Below are 21,424 nucleotides of genomic sequence, written 5' to 3'. Positions count from 1 at the left end.
TTCATCCCAGAGAAAGAAGGCTTACGTTCACACAAAGACCTTTTAACGAATGTTCACGCAGTTTTATTTGTAACAGCCCAGAATAGGAGACGTCCTTCAGTGGGTGATCCAGTTAAGCAAGCTGAGACACATCCGTGCCATGGAATAGTACTCAGCAGTGCAAAGGAGTGAGCAGTGATACACACAGCAGCTTGGGTGGGTCATCAGAGAATTACACTGAGTGAATGAAGCCCATCCCCAAAGACTACAGGCCACATGATTCCATTTACAAAACATTCTCGAAACGGCAAAATTATAGAAACAGAACAGACGAGTGGTTGCCAGGGGGTTAGAGATGCAGAGAATGGGCAGGAGGGAGGTGGTTGTGGTTATAAAAGGGCAACCAGAGGGACCCTTGTAAGGGAGATGCTCCTTATCTTGACTGTGGAGGTAGATACGGAAACTTACCTTTAATGAGATTGCGTAGAACTAAATCCATACACACGAATACAAACCGCAAGTAAAATGGGAAATCTGAACACGATGGCTGGATTGTATCGATAGCAAGATCTCTTGACTGTTATGTTGTGCTGTAGTTTTTCAAGATGCTACCTAATCTTGACCGTGGAGGAAGATACAGAAACTTAACCTGTAATGAGATTGCATAGAACTAAATCCATACACACAAATTTGAACAACTGCAAGTAAAATGGGAAATCTGAACACGATGGCTGGATTGTATCGATAGCAAGATAACTTGACTGTTATATTGTGCTGTAGTTTTTCAAGATGCTACCATTGGGGGACACTAGGTAAGGGGTGCATGGAATCTCTCGGTATTTCTTCTAACTACATGTGATCTACAATTATCTCAAATTTTAAGTTATAAAAACAAAGCAAAATCAATGGTGGCTTCCGTAAAAAAGAATCAGGACTCCTTAAGGAAACGGCTTATTCCAGATCTGAGAAAGTAGGATGGACCTAGGACATCGTGCTGTGCCAGGAAGCAAGAGACCGACAGGGAGGAAGGGAGACATGTCAGATAGAGTAGCAGGCAGCACACAGGGCCTCCCACTGGCCAAACCGGAGCAATTTAAGGATCAAAAAGCATCATGTTGATAATAGTTTATATGACACACTTAGTTTTCTAAAGTCTAAGAATCTACAGTGATACTCCAGAAAGGGGCAGGGGGGGACCTCTTCTTTACAGAAGTTGCCAACTAATACACAGAAAGAATGAGAGAATCGGAAAAGCTCTGTCTTGTAACTGAGAATGTAATCATTGATCGGCGATCATAAGTGATGCCACAGCACTTGTGGGGGAAGGTCTTAGAGGAACAGGAGGTTCACCGGCTCGAGGCATCCGCCCCCAGAGGGAAAGGTCTTAGAGGAACAGGAGATTCACCGGCTCGAGGTATCCGCCCCCAGATCACTTGTTAGTTTTAAGAGGAAGAAGGTTCCAGAGAGAGGACAGGGCCAGGGGCCCTGCTTTAACCCTGTGCTCAGATTTGGCCTTGAGACCACCCCCCAGTCTGTACCTCCTGATGTGACAGAGGAGAACGTGCCACCCGTGTAGTGTTCGCAACAGAAATATGTGACCTGAATCAAATCAGACAAAACAGGGTGCGGGACCTTCTACCGTAGAACTAGCTTTTGGAGTCCTTGAAACAGTCAATATAATGAAAGACCAAAAAGGGGAGGGAACTGTTTGTTAGGTTAGAGGAGATGAAAGAAGTGGGGTGACCAGGTGCATCGCATCCTCATTGACTGACTTCTGAATTGGAAGGAAAATTCAACTCTAGAGGACATTTGGGCATCATTTGGGGGAAACCGAACATAGACCACATGTTAGCAATAATAATGTTATATTATTTTTGAGGTCCTGGAGTATAATAGTATATGAGCCGTCAAAAGGCAGGCATGAAATGTCAGAGACTCACACAGTGGTATCTGTATGAGGGAACAAGAGAGCATTCAGGTTCTGGACTTTATCTTTAATTGTGGTAAATACATGTAACATCAAATTGACCGTTTTAGTCAATGTTAAGTGTACAGTCCAGTGGCAGGAAGTGCATTCACATTGTCATGCAGCCGTCCACCATTCTCTCCAAAACTTTTTCATCTTCCCGAACTGAAACTCTGTCCCAATTAAACAGTAACTCCCATCCCCTCTCCCCGAGTCCTTGAAAGCCACCCTTCTACCTTCTGCCGCTATGAATTTGACTACTCTCGAGACCTCATGTAAGAGGAATCATACAATATTTTTTGCGTGCAACTGACTTATTTCACTTAGCATCATGTCCTCAAGGTCCACAAATGTTGCAGCCAATATCAGCATTCCCTTCATTTTTAAGGCTGACTAATGTTCCACTGCATAGCTAGACTACATTTTGTTCATCTGTCGATGAACCTTTGAGTTGCACCTCTTGGCCATTGTGAGGAATGCCGTGAACACAGGTGTACAAGTACCCCTTTCAGTTCTTCTGGCTATAAACCCAGAATTGGAATTGCTGGGCCCTGCAGTAATTCTGTTTAGTTTCTTGAGGCACCTCCATACTGTTTTCCCAGGGTCTGGATTTTTGACACATTAAAAATGGAGTGTTGGCTGTCTCGATGAGATGTTTTTTTTCTAAAAGCCTTTTTAAAGTCTCTCAAACATCCTCATGCACAGGGACAGATTGGAAAGCCCAGAGCATGGGTTTGAGAGCAGAGACTTGCCCTGGTCTCCTGGCTGCCCCAGCGAGCGGTCCCGCCTTGGACAAAACCATCCGCAGAAAGGGACTGGGCTGATGGAGCTTCCCAGTTACGTCAGGTTGTAAAATATATTTAGGGGGTAGATGTGGTAGTAGCTGGTTCTTAACGTTGCCAAGTTAGGAAATTAAATAAATCGTTTACTATCACCATGATTTCGTGAAAGGACATGTTAGCATCCAGAAAAGCAGAAAGAATGTAGCATCAGAAAAAGGCCTGCCTTAAAAATTTAAAAATCTAGCTTTATGGAAAGCTCACTACAGTGGATTGGCGACAGCTTTGCCACCAACTGATACTTGAAAGCGACTGGCCTGTCCTGGGCCAGCTAGAGAAGGTATGGGGCTCAGTAGAGAATGAAACTGTGCAGCCCTTGTCCAGTCATTAGCAGGAATTTCACGACAGCACCCTTAGGCCATTACACCAAGCACAGGCCCCTTGTGAGCTCAGGGTGCAGCTGCAGAGCTTGCGCCCGCCCAGATGAAGCTGGCATCGGGCTGGTGAGCCCCGAGGTCTTCTTCATGCCACTGTGCTAAGATTCCCTCTCCAGGAAAAAGCTGAGCAGATAGACTCGAGTGTCGCCATTAATGTTTTAATGTCTTAATATCAAAGACAATGCCATTGGGCAAGTTAAACTCTGTGTCGATTGTGGAAAATAAAACATCTGACCAGTTTCTGCCTTCCGATCCCATTAGATAGAAGTTTGGTGATTTTAAGGAAAAGATTTATCTTTAGCTTCTTTCATAGTAAATGCTTTCCTTACTGCAGAGAATTCACGAACACACTCCTGATGAAACATTCTTGGGATCAGCCCCACCCCTTCACAACCAAATCTAGAAAAAAACACTACCTAGTGGATGTGTCGATGTGGGTCTAATATTTTTAACATTTAAGATTAGTTGAGAATGAAAAACTAGCATTCTTCATTTGTTGGGTTTTCTCTAAGAGGGTCTCTAATAAATTTTCAGTTGTCATTACATTGGAATGGAATTCATCTTGGCCCGTGTGAGTGGCTGCTGGCAAGTCATCCCCACTGTAAGGAATGTGTCAGTCCAGCTGACCCCAATCATATTAGTGTCTTTCAGCATGTTTCTGTGTTTTCGTATTTTGAAAAAAGATAACATGCAAATTTGTTTTAAATGCCCTTATCCATTTGCAGACCCTCTGGAATGCTTTTCCTCTTTTAAAATCCGTTTTGTTGTTGTTGTTGTTGTTTTGTTTGTTTCGCCATTGAGGAACCATGTGATTCTTCCAATCCCCTCTGTGCACCCACCCCCAGAAAATAATTAAAAGGAAATCTACATTAAGATGATTCTTTATTGTTTAAAATCAATCATCTTTTGTCTTAAAAAATAATAATATTACCAAAGACTGTGGTTCTTAAAGCCACTTGGCAGTTTTTACTAGAAACCTACTCAAAACTCTCCATTGCTTTCCAAATGTGTCACCACTCCATGACCTACAGCCTTTCTCTCTCCCTCTCTCTCTCTGTCTCTCTCTCTCTGTCTCTCTCTCTGTCTCTCTCTCTCTCTGTGTGTTTAATGGCCACTTAGCCAGCAGCCACCGGGTCATGCTTGGCCCTCTGCCCCACTCCATCCTGTCGCTCGATTTTTCTTTTAAGAAGAGCCGTGGAGTTCTTGCTCCCTGGTGTTTAAAGGGCGCTGGTGCACACCCAGCAAAGGCTTCTATCCATTTTACAGTATTCCGAGTGGAGGAAAAGGGCCATTTCTCTTCCCTTATCTGTTTATGATGTGATATGTTCCAAAGCCGATCCCATCAGCCACTGTTATGGTGAACTTAATTCGCTGTGATGGGGGTCCTACCAACAGGGCTGCCGCGAGGGCCGCCGAGGTGCGTCCCGTTTCATGCCACATAACGCAGAATCTAGGACCGCCTCACCTGACTGCCTCAGGCTCCCTCTCACTTGGCACAGATTTATCGGGATTTATGCTTTCAAACAGTTGTCCGCCTTTTTTCTAGTGTTGACCTACAGAAGCATCCAGTGTGTGTGTGGCTCCCACAGCTGAGCTAGGGTTACTGTGTAAAAACACACACTCAATTTGCAAACTGACTCACAAACTTAGTTTATCAGACCAGCTTTGCACATAACAATAAAGGCGCCTGTGCTAAAATTCCAACGAGATGAGCTGTGTCTGTGAGTGGAAATGGCAAGGAGGAAGCACAGAGACAAGAAGAGAGTCTGTGAGTGGAGGGAGGAGTGCCACGGCCATGTTTCCCCTTAACTTCCTATGTCTTGTTGTCTTATTTTACGATAGATGAGAAGATAGGGGGAAATAGTGAAAACTTAAAAAATATTTTCAATAAAAATATTGAAAATAAAAAACATTGAAAATTTTAAAAATTGAAAAAAATGTTGAAAATATTTCAGCTGCTTCTGGAACAATCTGATGTTCTGCCTTTTTCTACTGGCATAACCCGCTTCTGAAAATGATTCACTTAAGAGTTAGACTTTCTCGAAACTGCTCTCAGCGTCCCCACTCTGCTTCCTCCCCACTCCACCTGCCGCCTACGCCGGCCTCTGGGCTCCCTGCGCACTGCCCCCAGCTCTGCCCATTGCACCCGGAAGACAGCCCTCCACCCCTGTCCTGCCTTCCCTTGACCCATACCCACCTCTTCTAACCTGGTGGCCTCCTGAGCGGACAGTTGCAGGGTTGACACAGGTGGGCTCTGGGGGCTGCGATTCCAGGGACCAGCAAATGAATGCAGCAGGTTCTTTCATTCTGGAATGAATTTCTCATGAGTGGAGCCTGAGAACGCAGTGCAGGTGGCTCGCAGCGGGGCAGCGGGGGAGGGAGACTCACTGGGCCGTTTGCCGGGGCAGAGATTCCACCTCTGTGGGTCACGGTGCTGGTGGCAGCAGGACAGCATCCACTGGAGAGGCCCCTCGGCTGCATCTCTGCCTCGTCTGGGAGTGGCCCGAGGTTGAGCTGGTCCCAAACAAGGTGGTTGAAAGCTATGAGTGGGTGGCTGCCCTGGGTGCTGCGCGATGTACAGATTTATTTGTCCAAACAGAAGGCTCAGCGGAGGCATTCCGTCGCACAGACCCGGTAAGCGGGGGGATGTCTGGCCCGACTGTGCAGGGCTCACCCAGTCCCAGGGGGGCACCTTCCATCCATCATTTACCTCCCAAGCGGATGCTCGTGGGGGCCTTGAACTTCAGAACCAGCCTCTCCAGAGGGGAAACCGAGGTTGCGGAGAGGATGAGTGCAGCCACGCTCCCCGAAAGGCCCAGGTCTCTTTTTCCCTGCAAGCACCAGCACATTGCAGACAACCAACAGGTTGTGGACCTTGAGCCGGGTTTTGTGCATTCATTCATCTAATGCCTGCTCACTTCCAGGCCAGCGCGAGCCGGTGACCCAGCCTGACGTCTCCTTTATTCCGGCTTTGAGGTTCCGAAGCAAAATCCTCCTAGGTTGCCTCAAACCTTTAGAGGGATGATGTTGCATTTGCGTCACTGCTTGTATCCTGGGATATATTCCCACTCAGCCCGGTCAGGTTCCAAACAGGCAGGTGCTGGGAGATGCCCAGTGCTCATGACAACAAAGCCACGAGGGCCCCAGGCCTCCACCTGGACCTCGGACTAAGGTGTGGGGGGAGACGAGTGCCCTTACCCGCACCTTCTGGGACGGCGCAGGGCTGAGCCTGTCGCACGGGGCCTGCACCTGAGCACAGACTCTCACTCCTGGGCTGCCGGGGCCGCGATCTGCCCACCCGCCCCCAACCCCTGCCGCCTGGCACACTTAACTGTGACTCGCCGAAATAATAAGCCTAATGCAGTTGACTTTATTTAATTAATAATGATCCTGTTCTGTTCCTCCGAGCTCATAAAGCACCCTGCAGGTTGGCAAAAACACTCATAATATTGATCCGAAGTCAGGCAGGATATTTATTTTGTCTTTGCCCCGTGAGCATAAATCCTTGTCCATTGCCTTCTGCTCTCTGCATGTGGGATTTACAGTGGCCAGTTTCTTAAAAGCTTTTGGTAATTAAGGAATAAATAGCCATCAGTCTTTGTTGGCTGCCCTCCCCCATCCCGAGGCCGGCCCCCTTGGCAACGCGGCCGGGGGAGAAAGCATGCGTGCCGGGGCTCGCAGTGGGCCGGGGTCTTCCCCTGCAGAGAGAGGAAGCCCCTCTGTTTTCCTAACATATTGTTCCAGCCCCCTCTACCATGCCTCCCCTTCCAGTTCCTGTTTTGCTTGAGGCCGAAAGACACTTGGGAAATTCCTTGCTGCTAGCTAGCGCTTTCTTTCCTCTTCCTGGCCTCTTGGGTCACCATTTAAAGCCGTGCAGGTCTCCTCCAGTTTCTCCACCTCACCCCAAAGGACATTCCTCCACTCCGGTACACTTTGCTACAAAATCTCCTTTAAAATTACTGTTGAGAGACTTCCCTAGAGGTCCAGTGGTTAAGGCTCCACACGCTTCCAGTGCAGGGGGCGCGGGTTTGATCCCTGGTCAGGGAAGTAAGACCCCACATGCCGCGTGGGGCGCCCAAATAAATAAATAAAGTCACTATTGAAAAATCCTTTCCCACCCCGTGAGGGGGAAAGAAAAAAGATGTTTCTGGAAGAAGCAGTTTGATAAGCACCCAGAAAGTTCTTGGCCTTCAAACATTTGGGAGGAGGGTCTCCCATCAAAATGAACACATTCGGCTCGACACTGAGGGGGCTTCTGGGAAAGGCCATGCCTGCCCAGGGTCCGAGCCAGAGAAAGCCTCGTTTGTGGAGATGGGAAGGCTGACCATTCCGCACGTCACCCCAAAACATCGTCCATCCTGCCTCCACGGTGGGCCCCTTGAGGACCCAGGGAACGGTCTGGCCGCGGCTCCCGTGTCTGCTCCTGGGGACCGCAAAACGGTGCTGGACGTCAATCAGAAGCTTTGTGGTTATTTGCTAAAATGGTCTTTGCTGGGAAGCCAGCGCATTAACCCTGTTACCCCGGGCCCTCCCTGCCAGACGCCAAGCACAGCTGGTGGCGGCTGAGTGTGGCCGCATCCCTGTAGCCCTCCGGTGGACAGAGGAGGGCCCCCCGACCACATCAAGACGGCGTTTCTCTGAGGGGCGTGGCGCGGGTCTCGTGCGGCTCCAACTCAGCCTCAGCTTTCCCGAAGGGTCTTTGAGACCCGCCCTGCCCTTAGCTCCTCACTGACAGCGCGCGTTTGCGGTGCTCCAGTGACGTCATGGCCACCAGCAGTGACAGGTGCCCGCCCCCCGGGACCCGGCTGCCTAGAGAAGCTGCTGTCCTGAGTGCTGGCATCTGCATTGGCTTCCGTTCCACTCCGTCTCCCACACACACATTGGTGATTTCCTTTCTCTTCATTCTGCATTTATGGTTATTCCCAAATAATTTGGGTAAGAAAAAAATGGGAGAGACAAACCCTCCCTAGTGCTGATCTAGACAGGTTGTCTGGATGAGCACGATCCCTGCCAGGATGGAGAAGCTCTAGATCCAGTCATAGAGATGCTCTAGATCGTCTGCACTGCCCGAGACAGCAGCCGCCAGCCCTGGCGCCACTGAGCACTTGACCCGTGTGGCGCGTCTAGAGGAGCGGGACTTGCTGTTTCATCTGGATTAATTTAAACACCTGTGCGTGGCTCATGCTGCCCCCGGGGTGGTACAGCTCTAGATTCTCCAAAGCGACTCACACTTGACCCATCACCACGTGGTGAGGTGATTGAAGAGAACGGGCGGGCGGAGTGCTGGGGACTCGGCTGGAATCCCACAACGCAGGCGATGCCCTTCCAGATGGGATCAAGTTTCCTTATTTGGGAGGTGGCAGAGCCCGGAGGAAGAGCTCAGGCAGTGACCACCGGGGACAGCCGCTTGGGCCGTCACAGGTCGGGGACCCAGCAAGACCATCTTCACCTTCTAAACTGTGGGGGAATGATAGCAGGACCTACCCCACCAGGTGTTGTCAGAATGAAACCAGATAATTAGCCCAGCGGCTAACACATCAGAAGTACTTAATAAACACTAGCTCTGATGCTCTTGGGGATTTTCCTAGTGTGTGTAACAGAGTCCAGCTATTTTAACAGTGACCTGTCCATGGTTGATCACTGCATGCCCATTGCTTGGTAAATAAAGGTCAAGGAAGGATGAGAAAGGCTTAAAGTTTACTATAAAACTGCAAACAAAGATTAACATATACACAGTACTATATATAAAACAGGTAACTTGGGCTTCCCTGGTGGCGCAGTGGTTGAGAGTCTGCCTGCCGATGCAGGGGACGCAGGTTCGTGCCCTGGTCCGGGAAGATCCCACATGCCGCAGAGCGGCTGGGCCCGTGAGCCATGGCCGCTGAGCCTGTGCATCCGGAGCCTGTGCTCCGCAACGGGAGAGGCCACAACAGTGAGAGGCCCGCGTACCGCAAAAAAAAAAAAACAAAAAGGAAAAGCCGTGTCTGTCAATTCCAGACTCCACCCTTTTCCCCATCTTCTGAAGCTTGCCACAAAAATGACCCATCTCTTCTCCTGAAGCCTTTCCTTTATGTCATGATTTCCCAAAATATGGCCACAATTCTGCCGTCACACATGCATGGTGTTCAGCATTCGACATGTAGGTCACTCGTAAGAACACGGCGGGTGTTCTAGGGTCAGGAATCGTCAACAAAGCCGGTCACCGTTGTCACCATCGTCACCGTCACCAGCAGCACCGTCACAGTAAGCGCTCCTGCGGCTTGGAGACGGCCCCTCCTCAGTGGGGCCTCGCGGGATTTACTGGTGCTGGTAGTTGATTCCATTCGGCAGGCACTAAATCTGCGGGTTGCAGGTGAGGTGCGCCCCCGGGATCACCTTTGGTGGAGCCTTGGCCGAGTCAACACCCTTCAAGGTCAAGTGCGGCAAAGCCTCATCTGTCAGGCTGCAGGCCTAGCAGACCAGCTGAGCCCGGCAGACCCCACAGGACCCTGGAGTCACGGCTTCCGAGACCTGGGCCCCAGGCTCACACACGAGGCAGTTTCCTGGGCCCAGAGAGCATGGAAGGCTACCTGGAAAGGGCTGCATCTTAGGCAAGAAGGAGAGAAAATAGTCACTCCTGTGCCTTCGATTGTATCTTGTCTTTCTCTTTGGGGGGATTGGGTTGGTGTCTTGTGATGAGTGGCCCGTTCTCTCATTTTCCCTGGTCCCGTGCAGCTGATTTATTTGAAGGTGTGTCACCGCAGGGCTCAAATGAGGAGCGGGGCCTCCTCCTCTCTGCTGATGGCCAGCCGTGCCAATAATTCATTTTTTAGCTCATTAGCTAACGGAGGCTGTGAGCAGTGAGCCTCCAGGGGACTGGAATGAGGTGAGGTGATGTACTGCCAGCTACACTGCTCTTGAACTGGCCTTCCTTGGGGAAAACGAAAGGCTGGGCCGAGACAAGCCGGGAATCCCAGAAGCAAGATTGGGACGTCAGAGTCACCATTAGGGTATCTGTGCTTTGGCATCGTGGTTTCTTGGGGCGAATGGTTTTAGACAGAATATTCTCGCAGAAAAGGAATCATCGTCAGAGTATCTGTCTTTCCCATGGTGACTGTTGGCACAGAAGCCAAGTGGAAACAATGGACCATGTGGCTGTCCAGTGTATTAGTCAGACCAGCTGCCATAACAAAATACCATAGACGGGGGTAGAGGAGGCGGAGGGGTTAAACAATACAAGTTCATTTTCTCACAGCTCCGGAGGCTGGAAATCCAAGGTCAGGGTGTCGGCAGGGTTGGTTTCTGTTGAGGCCTCTTCCTGGCCTGCAGACCCACCTACCGGCTGTGTCCTCTCCTCTGTGCACGGGGAGAAAGACCCCCCAGCTGTCTCTTCCCCTTCTTATACGGACCAGGACCGTGACCTCAGTCCCCCTCGATTACTTCCTAAATGCTCTGTCTTCAAATACAGTCACGTTGGGTGGGGTAGGGCTTCAGTCCACGAATCGGGGGGGGGGGTGGACACAGTTCAGTCCATAACATCCAGGAAGGCCTTAGATGCCTCAAGGCCACGGGCAGAGGCCAACCAGACTTGGCCCCAGAGGTCCTGACAGCTATGGGGTCGTTTGAATTTGCTGAGCACTCCTCACCCCAGTGTCTCAGGTCCTTCTGCACCCTGGAGGGGGAGCCCCACAGGACACCCGTGGGTTTGTCAAGGCCTCTGGCCGGGGTCCCCTCGCCCACCCAGCGGGAGTGTCAGGCCCGACCCCCCTGCCCCCAACGCCGCCTCATCACCCGCGACGCCCCCACGGGGAGCACTTGTGTGCACGACAGCAGTGCGAATCTTGAGAGAGGTTATTCTCTTCAAGCATCACGACAGCCACGGCTGCCATGTGTCGGGGAACCACTGTGTACGGCCAGCACTTCATCCGAACACGTGACTTCAAATTCCAAAACCACCTTGCCTGCTGTAGACGTCACTGTGCCCGTTTTACAGATGAGGAAACGAGGGCCCAGGAAGTGACTGAAGTTGCAAAGATCTGCACCACAAAGAAGAACAAAGCAAGCACATGAACGCCAGCCTCTCCAAGGCCGAAACCCGCAGCCTTTTAGCTCAGTGTGGACTCTCTTTTCCCTCCCTCTGGCCACTGCAGGGAGCATGCAGAATTAAGCTTTCCTCCCGGTTTGTCAGCGTGGACAGTGACCACAGGACATAGGCTGTAACTAATATTAAGTGCTGATGCACGCATGGGGGTTGCCGAATTAGCTCCCACAAAACGGAAACGTTCCTGAATCCCCTGTTCCTTCAGTTGGATTTCAGCTGTGGAGAGGCAGCACGCCTGACACAGACTCAAGGCCCAGTGGTCTGCCTTCCTTTGCTCTCCGGCCTCCTGGTGTCTGAAAAAAAACAAACAAACACTGAAACATCACCGTCCTGCAGGACCCAGAAGCCGGCATCAAATGCTTACTTTTAAATAACACAAGAAGTTTTGGTGAAGAGCCGTGGTCCTGTCAGATAATAAAAACCATGCATTGAACGGATCTGGGGATGCCCTTGGTGGAGGTGAGGGGCCGTGTGGACGTGGGGCTGGGAAAGGTGGACCCCAGCGAGAAGGCTGCCTAGAGGCTTTCGCTGCTTTTGTCTCCTGGCAGCATCACTTGGGGACGGTTCCCAGTATCAAGCCTGTTTTCTGTATTTGAGTTGTTGGAGGTTCTGAAACCCTTACAAATGATCATCACCCCGCTCCAGGCTAAGGAAGCCCAAGCCCCAGGCCCTCCTCCCTGTTCCTCGTTTCACATACATAATCTCAGAGTCTTCCTCTTACAGAAGGCTCCCCAAATGGTACGTGTTTTCAGCCCCACGAAACCTGGACCTGCCTTTATTACGTATTGCGAACGACACTGATTTTTAAAAGCAAAGAACAGCTTAAATGCACTCATCATTCAGACACGTGTCGAGTTCAGTGAATTCAGGTGAGCTTGGGGTGGGGCGTTCCCCAAGAGACCACACGGACCACGGCAGAGGAGCTAGAAGCTGGGGGGTCTGACCTCGTTCTTTGGCTGGGGTCTTCCAATATTAAAAAGAAAATGGAATAATTGCAGTTAGGACTATAGCTGCCATGTTCCATCCTCTGGTTTGTCCCTGAATGACTTGGCAATGAGTATTAAAATCAACCGGAGCAGAGGAAAAGAGGTCTGATTTTAATGCCTACCAAGAAATGAGAATTAGCAGATTGGAACTTGAAAATCTGGCTGTATCTCGCCCACTACTGTCCCTTTTCATTTAATTCGCGTTTTGCTCTTCGGCGATTTATGAAATGCATCAACATATGTTTAATACATTTGAAATAAGGTTTTTAAGTAACACGAAAAGCACGGCCCGGCCTGGGGTTTTTTCGCCTTTCACCTCTTCCGGTATTTCCAAGGTGTCGCCGTGCTTTTGTGCTTGTATTTTGGCCCAAGGGAGGGAGGGTGTGCAGCCGGCCTCCGGGTGCTGGTGTGAGCTCTCAGCTGCGGCCACGTGCTCGTCCTAGAAATGGCCTAATGAAAAGGGTCGGGGGGTCGCTCGGGGGTCCCTCGTAGGGACCAGGAAGCGAAGCAAAACTAATCCAGATTTACTCCTGGAAGAAAATGTTTGCCTAAGTATTTAGAAACAGATTAGGGCTAACCCGACACTACATCACTAGGAGCAATGTCAACACGGGTAAAAGGTGTAAACAGGGCCTTTATTCTGTACTTGGAAAGGAAAAATGTCACGGGTAACGAGTTTTCTTTCTCCAGTCCAGCGTGAGGCCCCAGGTGATGCCCCTGTGTGGTTTGTAGCTATGTACCCTCCTGACTCCCCCGGAGAAAATGCTGAGTTTTAGGACAGGGCAATTGTGGATCCGTGTATATGTACGTCTCTGTGGGTAATTACAGTCACTTCTTATCTCTAGGGCTTCTGTTGCTTCTTTCATCAGCCTCATCAAAGAGCATCCGTCCGGGGACTTCCCTGGCGGTCCAGTGGTTAAGACTTTGCCTTCCACGGCAGGGGGTGCAGGTTCAATCCCTGGTCACGGAGCTAGGATCCCACATGCCTCGCAGCCATAAAACAGAAGCAATATTGTAACGAATTCAATAAAGACTTAAAAAATTGTCCACATCAAAGAAAAGAAAAAAGCATCTGTCCGGCCTAAGGTCCCCCACCCCACTCCCCCAACCCCCGCTCCCAACCCCGGCCCCATTCTGTTCCCAGACTCTCTCATTTCAAGAGCTACTTGTGAAATCTCACTTCTGTCTTGTGCATTTCCCCCCAGTTTTTTTCCCCCAGCAGTGCTGCAGTCTTGAGGATTACTGAGTTGTTTTCAGTGGTCTTCACCTGTATTAGAAGAGGCAACACCCAAATCCACCCTTAGCGGCCCAAGTGCACGAGTAGACGGCCCGGGGTCTTCTCCTTCCGGTCAATATAAACACACCTTGCTGTTGGTTTCTTCTCTCCTTCTTCAGCTCCTCTCTTCCCATCCTGCCCCCTCCTCCCTTCCCCAGCCCTCCTTCCAGATGTCTCAGGCAACATCCTGTCCTCTTCGGGCCCCAGAGAGTGGGCCTGTTATCACTCCCACCCCGCTGGGGTTATGCTCCTGGGGGAGGGGCACCAGCTGCCATGCCCGTCGTGCCTCACACCTTCCCTCCCCGTGTCCTCCTGCCCTCTGCACCCTGACTCAGCTCTGGCCTCAGGGGGCCCCCTGCCTGGCCTCCTAGGCTGGGCCTCAGCCCACTTTCCCTGGAAAACCCCCCCGGCTGCTCTTCGTCTTGAAGGAGTCGTTGACGCCCTCCCCGAGGCTCCCCCAGGTGTCCCGAGAGCCAAGAAAGCCGCGCAGGGTCACGAGCTTCGCTTGCATCTCTTTTCCCCGTTGGATTCGCTGCCTTTTCATGTGTCGTCTGTAGCAGCATTTTCTTCCACGGGAGTGTCTGTAAGACCCCCGAGCTCACACACACCCCCTCCCCGGCCGATGAGGTTGAGAACTAAGCCCTCGAGGTCACACCAGGTGGGAGAGCCCACCGGCCACCCTGCCTCCTGGACTCCAGCCAAGTGGTCTGTAATCCTGGCTCTGACTGTGGCCGCTTAAAGTGGATGGGGCCTCCGAGCCTGTGGCACCCGTCCTGCGTTGGGCGGGGCCCCGGGCAGCGGGGGGATTCTTCTGGGGCCACAAAAAGCAGAAGAAATCACATGAGAGGGCTTCCCCGGTGGCGCAGCGGCTGGGAGTCCGCCTGCCGATGCAGGGGACGCGGGTTCGCGCCCCGGCCCGGGAAGAGCCCACGTGCCGCGGAGCCTGCGCGTCCGGAGCCTGTGCTCCGCGACGGGAGAGGCCACAGCAGTGAGAGGCCTGCGTACCGCAAAAAAAAAAAAAAAAAAAAAAGAAATCACATGAGAGCTCAAGGCCGATCCCTGGTTCTCACACCTTAGGACGTCAGAATCCCCTGCAGGGCTGGTTAAAACACATCCCAGGGGTTCTGATTCTGGGGGCTGGGACGGGGCCTGAGAACCTGCATCTCTAACAGGTGCCCAGGTGGTGCTCCTGGTGGGGACCCACTTTGTACACTGTAGGGAAGCCTTTCCCCCGAGGGGGCTTCCTGGTGCCGGGTGAAGACACTTGTCACCGCCCCCTGGACGCCTCCGGACCACACAGCACACACACGGTGGTGGCTGGGCAGAGGGGTGCAGCCTCGGTTCTGCCTCGCGGTCGTGACCTCGCCTGTCTGGTGACTCTTGCAGGGAAGAGAAGGAGCGGTGGATCCGGGCCAAGTACGAGCAGAAGCTCTTCCTGGCCCCGCTGGCGTGCACGGAGCTGTCCCCGGGCCAGCACCTGCTGCGGGCCACCGCCGACGAGGACCTGCGGACGGTCATCTTGCTGCTGGCGCACGGCTCCCGGGACGAAGTGAACGAGACCTGCGGGGAGGGGGACGGCCGCACGGCGCTGCACCTGGCCTGCCGGAAGGGCAATGTGGTCCTGGCCCAGCTTCTCATCTGGGTAGGTCGCCCACGTGCCCTCGGCACTGCTCCGCGGGCATCATTCTGGGAGAAGGCTATCGTTGCCCGCCTGGAAGTGGGAAGCATTAGTAATAGGGAATTTAGGCTTTGGGGTGGGGGGGCTCCCTTTCAGCCCACCTGTCTGAGGGCACACACAGAGCACCAGTTTAAAAGGGAGGACCGAAGTCTCCTTACGCGGGCACAGTGGTCCACTTTGCACGGCATTTCCTAGCGTTTCTGCCGGCTTCATCTTTGGGATGACCCCCGCCTTGGGTCAAGTGTAGTTGGTGATGTTCCTCTTGTTGCTTTTACAAAAGACTCCCATCATCGTTTTGTGGGGAAGGGGTGGAGAGAGAGGATATAAACTGAACGGTTTATGTGGTTTTCCCGTTACCACACCTTTGGATTTTTCGTTCACATAACACAAAAATGCTGGACCCTAGACTTTGAGCCTTGATGTGGTCGGAGTTTGTCAAAGGGCTTCTTCTGGACTCTTCCGATTAATTTCCGCTGGGGAGAGTTATCTTTTTAATCTCTATTGAAGCATTTGCCATGCAGCTTGAACGGGGAGAAGAAAGGGAGAAAATGACTGTGCCACCAGGAGCTGCTTCGGAGAAGCCCACACCCCCTGCCTGGCCGCTGCCTGCATGCCTTTGGGGTCCTTGGCCACAGCAGGTCCCCATTCGAAGGGTGGCGGAAAGCTGCCCGTTGAGAGGGTCCTGGGTAGGGAGGAGGGGTGTGTGCTCACCAGTAGTGGGACACTGTCCAGAGGTGGGTCACCTGCTGGGGGCTCTTCTGCTCCCAACCCCAGGGGCAGGCGATGGGTCTGTCCAGCACAGCTGAGAATGATGCCAGTTTCTACATATTTTTACCTGACTCTTGGGATGGCTGTGATGGGAGAACTAGATACACAGATATCAGAAACACTCAGTGTTCAGCTTCATGTTAGCAGTTGCATATGAGTCTGCTGGGGCTGCCCAGACAAAACACTACAGACTCAGGGGGTTAAACAACAGAAATTTATTTTCTCACAGTTCTGGAGGCCAGAAGTCCAAGTCCAAGGTCAAGGTGAGGGCAGGGCCTTTTTTCCCTGAGGCCTCTCTCCTTGGCTTGCAGACTTCTCTCTGTGTCCTCACAGGGCCTTTCCTCTGTGTGCACATGCATCCCTGCTGTCTTTTTCTCTTCTTATAAGGACACAGGTCATATTCGATTAGGGCCCCACCCATATGACCTCAGTTAACCTTAATCACCTCTTTAAAGGCCCTATGTCCAAATACAGTTCAGCATATAAAGTTTGGGGGAACACAGTTCCATTAACAGATTGCATGCCATCTTTCCCCCTCAAATTGGCCAAGAGTTCCCTTAATGCTAATGCTTCCTGAAGACGAGAGATGAGACTCCCATCCGTGGTGGTGGAAGTGGACATCAGTCCACCCTTTCTCAAGATCCAGAAGCTTAAAACTATTTGTGTAATTTAACCTCGTGTTACCCCTTCTAGTCATCACTCTGACAATCAGAGATCCTGAGAAAGGTTCAGTATGAGGCTGTACATCACAGCACTATTTAGACCAATGACAACTTTAAAACACTATGTGTAGGGACTTCCTGGCGGTCCCGTGGGTGAGACTCCGTGCTCCCAATGCAGGGGGCCTGGGTTCAATCCCTGGTCAGGATTCAATCCCCACATTCATGCCACAACCAAAAAAAAAAAAAAGATCCTGCATGCCACAACGAAGACCCGGCACAGCCAAAATAAAAATAAATAAATTTTTTAAAATAATTAAAAAGAAAAAAACACAATGTGTAGCTACCGAGGACAGAGTAACTGAGTTATGTTCATACGGAGGAATATTATATGGCTGTTATATGTCATGCTTTTGAATAACTTTTGATGATCTGAGAAAATGATCAGAGCACCAAGTTCAGTAAACAAAAAGATAAAAATTATTTGTGCAAGTTTTATCTCAGTTATTCATATATGCATTTAGATTCAAAGAAGAACCATTAGAAGGAAATCCGCTGAAAGATTAACCAAGATTATCTCTGAATAGCGAGATTATACGTGATTTTTTCTTCTTATGCTCTTACGTATTACCTATGTATTTCCTTCAATGAAAATGAATCGCCTCTGAGATCAAAAGAGTGATCGTTTTTTGTGTTTATAATTGGAAAGTCAAAATAGAAATAGCAAAACTAGAGTTATCCTTGGTCCGTTTCTGTTGCACAGGGGAGGGGCTTTTCGATGCAAAAAGCACACTCTTTTCTGAAAAGAATACACCTGGCGGGGGTAGCGGGGACGGGGGCAGGGACACTGGACGCTGGTCTCCCCCACGGGTTCCCGGTAGCGCGTCCCGGGGTCCGCATCTGCCCCAGCTGCCTGCGGGGTTGAACAAGGCGCCCTGTCCCCTCCCTCCCGTGACCCTAATGCGGTTCTGTTACCTTTGCAGTACGGGGTGGACGTGATGGCCCGCGACGCGCACGGGAACACGGCGCTGGCCTACGCGCGGCAGGCCTCCAGCCAGGAGTGCACCGACGTCCTGCTGCAGTACGGCTGCCCCGACGAGCGCTTCGTGCTCATGGCCACCCCCAACCTGTCCAGGAAGAACAATAACCGGAACAACAGCGGCGGGAGGGTGCCCACCATCATCTGAGGACCGGCGGTGCCCGCAGCCTCCCGCGCGCCCTCAGGGATCACGCCACGTGAGTCCCGTCGCGTCCCCTCACTCCTCCTGGTGGTCCCCAGCCAACCCCCCACGCCTCCACCCCACCCCCCTCACGCCAAGTGAAATCACAAAACCCGGATGGTCCTCAAGGGGCGAAGAGGAGGCCCGGAGGCTGCAGCATTGATTCCTTTGCATAAATTCCCCCGATCAACACACAGGAGCGACCGGCGGGCCTGGGTTCGTTGATGGTAGCACACGGTGCCGGACCCCGGTCCCTCCGGTGGCCGGGAGACAGAGCGTGGCACAAGGGACGGGACATGGGGGAGGGGAGGCGCGCAGCCAGGAGAAGGGGCAACACTCCTTAACTGGCGGTTCAGCACATCAGTACATTTCACCTCTACCAGACGGAACGCTTGGGTTTCATCTCTTCTCCGAGGAGCTTGACGGCATAAATCAGAAGCAAGAAGAGTTTGTCAGGTTTGAAGCCCCTATGATGGTATGTGTCAAATCAGTTGTAGCTAATCTGTCCAGGGAGAGTACCGGCTTCATTACACTCGTACAGCTGAGTTCTTCCAGCATTACCGCTGTTTAATAGAACATGATTAGTCATCACCGAGAAGGAAGCGTGCGTATTAGCCGAGGAGGTAGTTACACAGCACGCTCTGGCGATTGCCGCGATGTGACTGCGATGCTCTTAGAAGCATCGTATTATCCCAGACATGTTCTTTCAAGCCCTTGGAGCCCTCCTTTCTAAATTCACTGTCATAATTTAGTATCTGTTTAATTTTTCAGTCCAAAGAGAGGAAACCAGTTGCCGAGTGTTATTTGACTGCAGTCTCCTTGGCGCAAAAACAAAACGGAAAAGATAAATAAGGGTGACTTGGAAGTTCAAAAGGAAATCACGAATTCAGCTAACGACAGCATTTTGAGCACATTTAGTGAACTAAGTAAATGCGTAAAAGGCTGTTTTTTTGCCCAAACCTGAGAGGTAGTCTGTGTCCTTTTGCCGAGGTGGGTGTCTTGGGTCTCAGTCACTCGGGGGCCACGTTGCCCAAGTCACACAGGCTTCTGTATTCTGTCTTTAGATGAGATGTGTTGAAAATCTATTTGAATAAAAGAAGTTCATAAATATGCATTGATTTCTATACAGACAAATGGCACCTCTGTTAATTTATAAATTGAACTGGATGTGAACTAATAATATGCAACTAGTTGAGATAAGAGGGTTACAGATCATTGTACACGGGAAATATTCCCAGCAGTAAACACTTCCATTAATGTGATATACAGCTTCTAAAAAGGAGCATATCAGAGTAAGATGGTGGTACAATTTGCTTATTAAAATCAAGAAAGGGGGGGATAAAAGCATATTAGAGGGGGAAAGAGGCATGTCGTTCCTTGTTACTGGAAAGCACGATTTAGATCTGACCCTACTTTTGCCCACCCAGAGGAACAGGCTGTGGCAACGCGGGGGGGTGACTTTCCAAATCCCAGACCCGGGCGCTTTGCAGAGGTCCATCCTGACCACCGCTGCCAATTTGGGAGCACAGACTGACTCATGAAACGCCCTGAGACTTTTTTTTTTTTTTTTTGCCTGGTGGCCAGGCCCATCATTTTAGTACATCACCCGATTTGCCGTCGTCACGGTTTCTGGCTGCTTCAGACTTCGGCCACCTTCAACGTGGTGGCCAAACATAGTCAACCAGATCGTGACACCTTAGGCGAAAAAGAAAAGGGGGCAACTGTGCCTTGAGCCCTTTGGCAGTCTGAGGGGGGAGAGGGCGTCACCTTGAAGGACGGCATGGGACTGAGGTAGCACAGAAACACAGGGCCACGTTCACCCTGCCGCCTCCGGGGAAGTTCCTTGCTCTCATACATTAAACCTTCTATTTTGTAAGAGTGTTTCCTCTTCTTTCACTTTTTAAAAAAAAATTAAAGTAGGTGGGGAAAAGATAAAGCTTTACACAGTCTCTACCTGGGTCGGGGTTTCACGGGCATTTCTAACCTTGATGCAGCTCTGTGGAACTCGGCGTTTTCCCAGGGTAACAGGTGCGGAAGCCTCCAGCCTGGAAGCCTTGACAACAGGTCCGTAATCCCTCCACCCGATTTTTAATTCTGTTTCATCGCTGTGTGGTTATTTCGAATGTGAATAGAGGAAAAGAGAAAGTCCTTCCTGTTTTTGAAGAACGCGTTACTGTTCTAATCCAGCCACGCGCATTCGCCTCCCCGTTAGCATAGACGTTATGTAGTGAACACAGATAGAGTATAAACGAAATTCTTAAATTATTTCATTGTAGTTAATTCCCACTGTAGGAATGCTTTATCACAGTGAAGCCTTCTTTTGAAAAGAAACGGAATTCCTTGTAAGGCTTCTCTTTGGGATGTATATGGGTGTGTACAGATTATTATATGTGTTTATAATATAATATTTTCCCAGATGACTTCTTTTTTCACTTAGCCTTTCACGACCTGAATGCTAGACTGGTTTCTTCCCTTCCCTCCCTCCAGCGCTGGGACTTCATTGATTCCTCCTTAGAAAACTCGACCCCTCTCCTGCTATTTTTAGCGATATTGATCTGCTGCAGGGGGCAGCCTGCTTTCTGGAGCCCGAGTTTTGGCAACAGAGAAAAGGCGGTAGTGGGTTTCAAGGGTTTTCTTTTAAAATAAAGGTGACCGGCGGCTCGTCTGTTTGTATGTCAGTGTCAAACTAGAAGTCCTTTCTTTGCTGACAACGCTCTCATTCCCATCTTAAAGCCTTACTAACACCAAGGCCAGAGAAGCAAGGACCCAGGGCCAGTGTTAGAAATAACCAGTTGAGGAAGGGGGTCCAGTTTTCATAGTTTATTTCCATGTAAGTTCAGGGACATGACAAGGACACAGGAAGCCACCACTGCAGAATCCACGTAACCTTTTCTATTCAGAATTCAAATTTTTCCTTGACGAGAAACCCACTGGCTGGGGAAGGCATATGATAAGGCGGCCGCGTGTGAGGGCACCTGCACAGGTGAGCTGGGTGTATTGCAGACCTCTCTGGATTTCTCTTGTGGCCAGGAGAACCCTGCGGAGAAAGGAGCCTTGATTCTGACGGTGCGGGGGTGGACCTCGAGTACTGGGGTGGACAGACAGATGGTTTACCAAGCCAGGGTCCCGGGTTCCTTCCGTCTCCGGTCTTCCCAGTAGATGAGCAGTCGAGGGTGAGTGAGTGACGTTACTGCCATGAGTCTTTGGTCCCATAAGCAGGTACAGTTTCCTGTCCCCCAGGAAGCCCGCCCTATGTGCAATTATCCCAGAGAGCAGGTGAGGGCAGCGGGTGCTTGCTGACCGCTGGTCTGTCGGGTGCAGGAGAGAGCAGCTCTTCCTGAGTTACTCTGGCCTGGAATCCTTAAAGCAGCACCTTTCCTGCAGGGCCACGAGTCCAGGCTACGGCCCTTGTAGCACTGGTGCAGGGCCGTGCACTTCTGCCCCCTCCTCTGAGGTTTCGTGCCGCCTGATGCGGTCCGCTTGGACCCAGCCTCGGCCTCCAGCATCAGCTCCGGGCCTCCCAGTTTGGTGCCACCTGAACACATTCAGGCTCATCCCCCACGTTTGCAAAGGAGCTGTCACTACTTCATTAGGGA

At 51.0% G+C, this 21,424-nt stretch overlaps 1 protein-coding gene across 9 annotated transcripts in view; it reads left to right on the top strand.

Annotated features, from left to right (window-relative positions):
* AGAP1 (ArfGAP with GTPase domain, ankyrin repeat and PH domain 1) overlaps nt 1–18,940 on the top strand; it is a 555,073-nt gene extending 536,133 nt beyond the window's left edge. For all 9 annotated transcript variants that reach the window (XM_060151780.1, XM_060151784.1, XM_060151782.1 and 6 more), the window contains 2 exons: nt 14,890–15,145; nt 17,592–18,940. In XM_060151780.1, coding sequence (XP_060007763.1) covers nt 14,890–15,145; nt 17,592–17,795 — 460 coding nt within the window. In that variant the 3' untranslated portion in view covers nt 17,796–18,940. The remainder of the gene's footprint in view (nt 1–14,889; nt 15,146–17,591) is intronic.
* The last annotated feature ends 2,484 nt before the right edge of the window (nt 18,941–21,424 follow it).

The sequence above is a fragment of the Lagenorhynchus albirostris genome, chromosome 6, assembly GCF_949774975.1.
Source record: "Lagenorhynchus albirostris chromosome 6, mLagAlb1.1, whole genome shotgun sequence".
In the NCBI taxonomy this organism is placed as follows: Eukaryota; Metazoa; Chordata; class Mammalia; order Artiodactyla; family Delphinidae; genus Lagenorhynchus; species Lagenorhynchus albirostris.
Note: the sequence above shows the minus strand (reverse complement) of the source record. Positions and strands in the feature narration are given on the sequence as shown.